The sequence below is a fragment of the Abrus precatorius genome, unplaced genomic scaffold (genome assembly GCF_003935025.1).
Source record: "Abrus precatorius isolate BTA unplaced genomic scaffold, Abrus_2018 Scaffold10, whole genome shotgun sequence".
Classification (NCBI taxonomy): Eukaryota; Viridiplantae; Streptophyta; class Magnoliopsida; order Fabales; family Fabaceae; genus Abrus; species Abrus precatorius.
Window position 1 is genome coordinate 33,636,758 of NW_020874292.1, and position 2,421 is coordinate 33,639,178.

The window sequence follows — 2,421 nt, forward strand, 5'->3', positions numbered from 1 at the left end:
TATATATTTAAAATTATATTAAATTCATTCAAACATAAATTTATTTAATATTATAAATTGTAATTTTTACTTTAAGAGATAGTTTAACCTAATTTTTATTTCTTTTCAGACCCACACTTACTCATTTCCTCTTGAACTTTACCACGTGGTACTTGTGGCTGTACATGGTAGGACTATTTTGGACTGGGGTGTGATTCCAAGTGAATGTCTTTCTCTTTCCTTCTTATGGCTACAAATGCAACAAACAAAGGATAACCAAAATGCATTCACATCACAGAGAGAAATCCAAAATAATGGAAACTTGCGGTGAAAAAAAAAGGGCTTGGTCTTCGGAAGAAGACGACATCCTCATGAAATACGTTGAAGTCCATGGAGAAGGAAATTGGAGTGACCTTCCCAGAAGAGCTGGTACACAATGCATCGTTTATTTTCCTCCTAGTTTTCATTTTATTTTATTTTTCATTTTGTTTCGTTTGTTGTGCTTTCTGTATGATACATATAGGCTTGAACCGATGTGGTAAATGTTGCAAAGTGCGATGGCTGAACTATCTGAAGCCAGCAATCGATAGAAGAAACATTTCTTCTGATGAAGAAGAGCTCATAATTAAACTGCATAAGCTCCTGGGGAATAGGTATTGCTTTTTTCATTCTTCTCCACTTTGTGAAGGGTAGAATAGGAGATTTCTTCTTCCCATTACCTTTTTTGTTTTTAAAATCAGATCTCCTATGGGATCCAATTAATCACTTATGAAGTTTTATTTATTTTTTTGAGAAAAAAATTTCATATAATCGTTTAAAAAATATCTTTGATTATATGAATTCTTTGAAGATCTAAAATATCAAATCGTTGATTATGAAAGATTAAAGTGATAGAAAAATAATTAATTTAATAATAAAAACTTGAAAAATACAATATAATAATGATTTAAATTTTTAAAACACCTATTTGGCAGTCCAATATTTCGTAGACTTACTTTGATGACAGTCCAATTTTCTCTAAGTTTTTGTTTCTCACGTACAGGTTCATAATCTTAAGTCAAAAAAGTGTTAATACAAAATTTTATTATTAATCTTAGACACTTGAAAGTCTTAATTTTTACATAGAAATGTAATATAGTAAATATTTTTAGTAAATTTTACTAATATTTTTTAAATTCAACGAATTTAATAGAGTTTATAGTTCATAGGTATCTCACACCTTGGCAATACTTGTCTTCCGCAGCCTTCTCTCGAGGCCACCTTCAAACGTGTTTCTTTTACAGCCTTGCAAACACATTGTTGTTGATTCAGTAAATGCACATTTTTTCATTAATTTATGTTTTTTTTTTTTACTACACTTAAGTTACGAGATTCTCTCATTTATTTGATTAGTTTTTTGGCTGAACTTTCTTTACATACTTAATTTATTTCAATCTTATAACTTCATTTGACTTTAATTGGAACGCATTCACGAGTAAATATTTTTCATGGATTTTCATATTAACTATTGATTTTAATAATAATTAATTTCAGTATCATATTTATTGTACATTATAATTGGTTGACAAAATAAAAATGTTATGATGCATGAAAATGAAAGTCGGTTTATTTTTTAAATAACACAATGTTGTGATGATTTGTGTACCACAGATGGTCTATCATTGCAGGACGATTACCAGGACGCACCGAAACTGAGATCGAAAACTTTTGGAATATTTATTTGAGCAAGAAAGTAGAAGAGATGCAGGAAAACAACAAATTCCCAAGCACAACTACAACCACAAATTCTAGTGTTCAATCTCCCAATTGCACCAAAAGCTCCTTGGATTTTTATCCTTCAGAATTTTCCCACCCGGTGATTAAACCAAAAGCCGTGAGGTTAACCAAGCCTATCATGCCAACACAAATTGGCTGGGATAACCAGAACCTTTATAACTAAGATCACCAATTTAGATGCAGCTTTTTCAGTGGTTTTAATGTTATTTACTGTTCCTTTCGTTTTTGGAAAACAATCCTTCTGTGGTTTTAGAACTAAAAAATGCACTCAAGTGTCTTGTTTTTATTAAAAGTGTTGTGAATTTTTATATTATACCCATTTTAGAATTTGTTTATGCAATAAATAAATTGAGAGAATATAGAAAATATGTTTTGAGATAATAACTATTTTAAGGATAATATTGGGGGAAAAAATTAATACTACATTGAAATTGTAAAATGACTATTATTTGAGAAAAATAATATTGGTTAAAGAGACTATTTTTCAGAGACACAAGGAGTAATTAAAATTAAAATTTTATCTTAATAATTTTTAATAATATTAAATGCAAACTTCTTAGTTTTGATCAATAAACAACATCTTAAAATTACCTAAAAAACTGCACATATATTTTGCCCTAAAAACAAATATGTTGATGAATTCTCTTTCAACCGGGCTGTGTATTT

At 29.1% G+C, this 2,421-nt stretch overlaps 1 protein-coding gene across 1 annotated transcript; it reads left to right on the forward strand.

Annotated features, from left to right (window-relative positions):
* Positions 1-241: 241 nt before the first annotated feature.
* On the forward strand, positions 242-2,038 carry LOC113852512 (transcription factor MYB114-like). The gene is made up of 3 exons (XM_027482812.1): positions 242-408; positions 503-632; positions 1,630-2,038. The coding sequence occupies exons 1-3, from the start codon at positions 261-263 to the stop codon at positions 1,916-1,918; spliced, it is 567 nt and encodes a 188-aa protein (XP_027338613.1). The 5' UTR covers positions 242-260; the 3' UTR covers positions 1,919-2,038.
* Positions 2,039-2,421: the final 383 nt, after the last annotated feature.

Excerpts from the sequence above, each read along its gene's own strand:
- LOC113852512 (XM_027482812.1), top strand. The coding sequence starts at position 261 with ATGCATTCACATCACAGAGAGAAATCCAAAATAATGGAAACTTGCGGT. Across the intron at positions 409-502 it reads TGACCTTCCCAGAAGAGCTG|GCTTGAACCGATGTGGTAAA; the intron begins GTACACAATGCA and ends TGATACATATAG. Across the intron at positions 633-1,629 it reads CATAAGCTCCTGGGGAATAG|ATGGTCTATCATTGCAGGAC; the intron begins GTATTGCTTTTT and ends TGTGTACCACAG.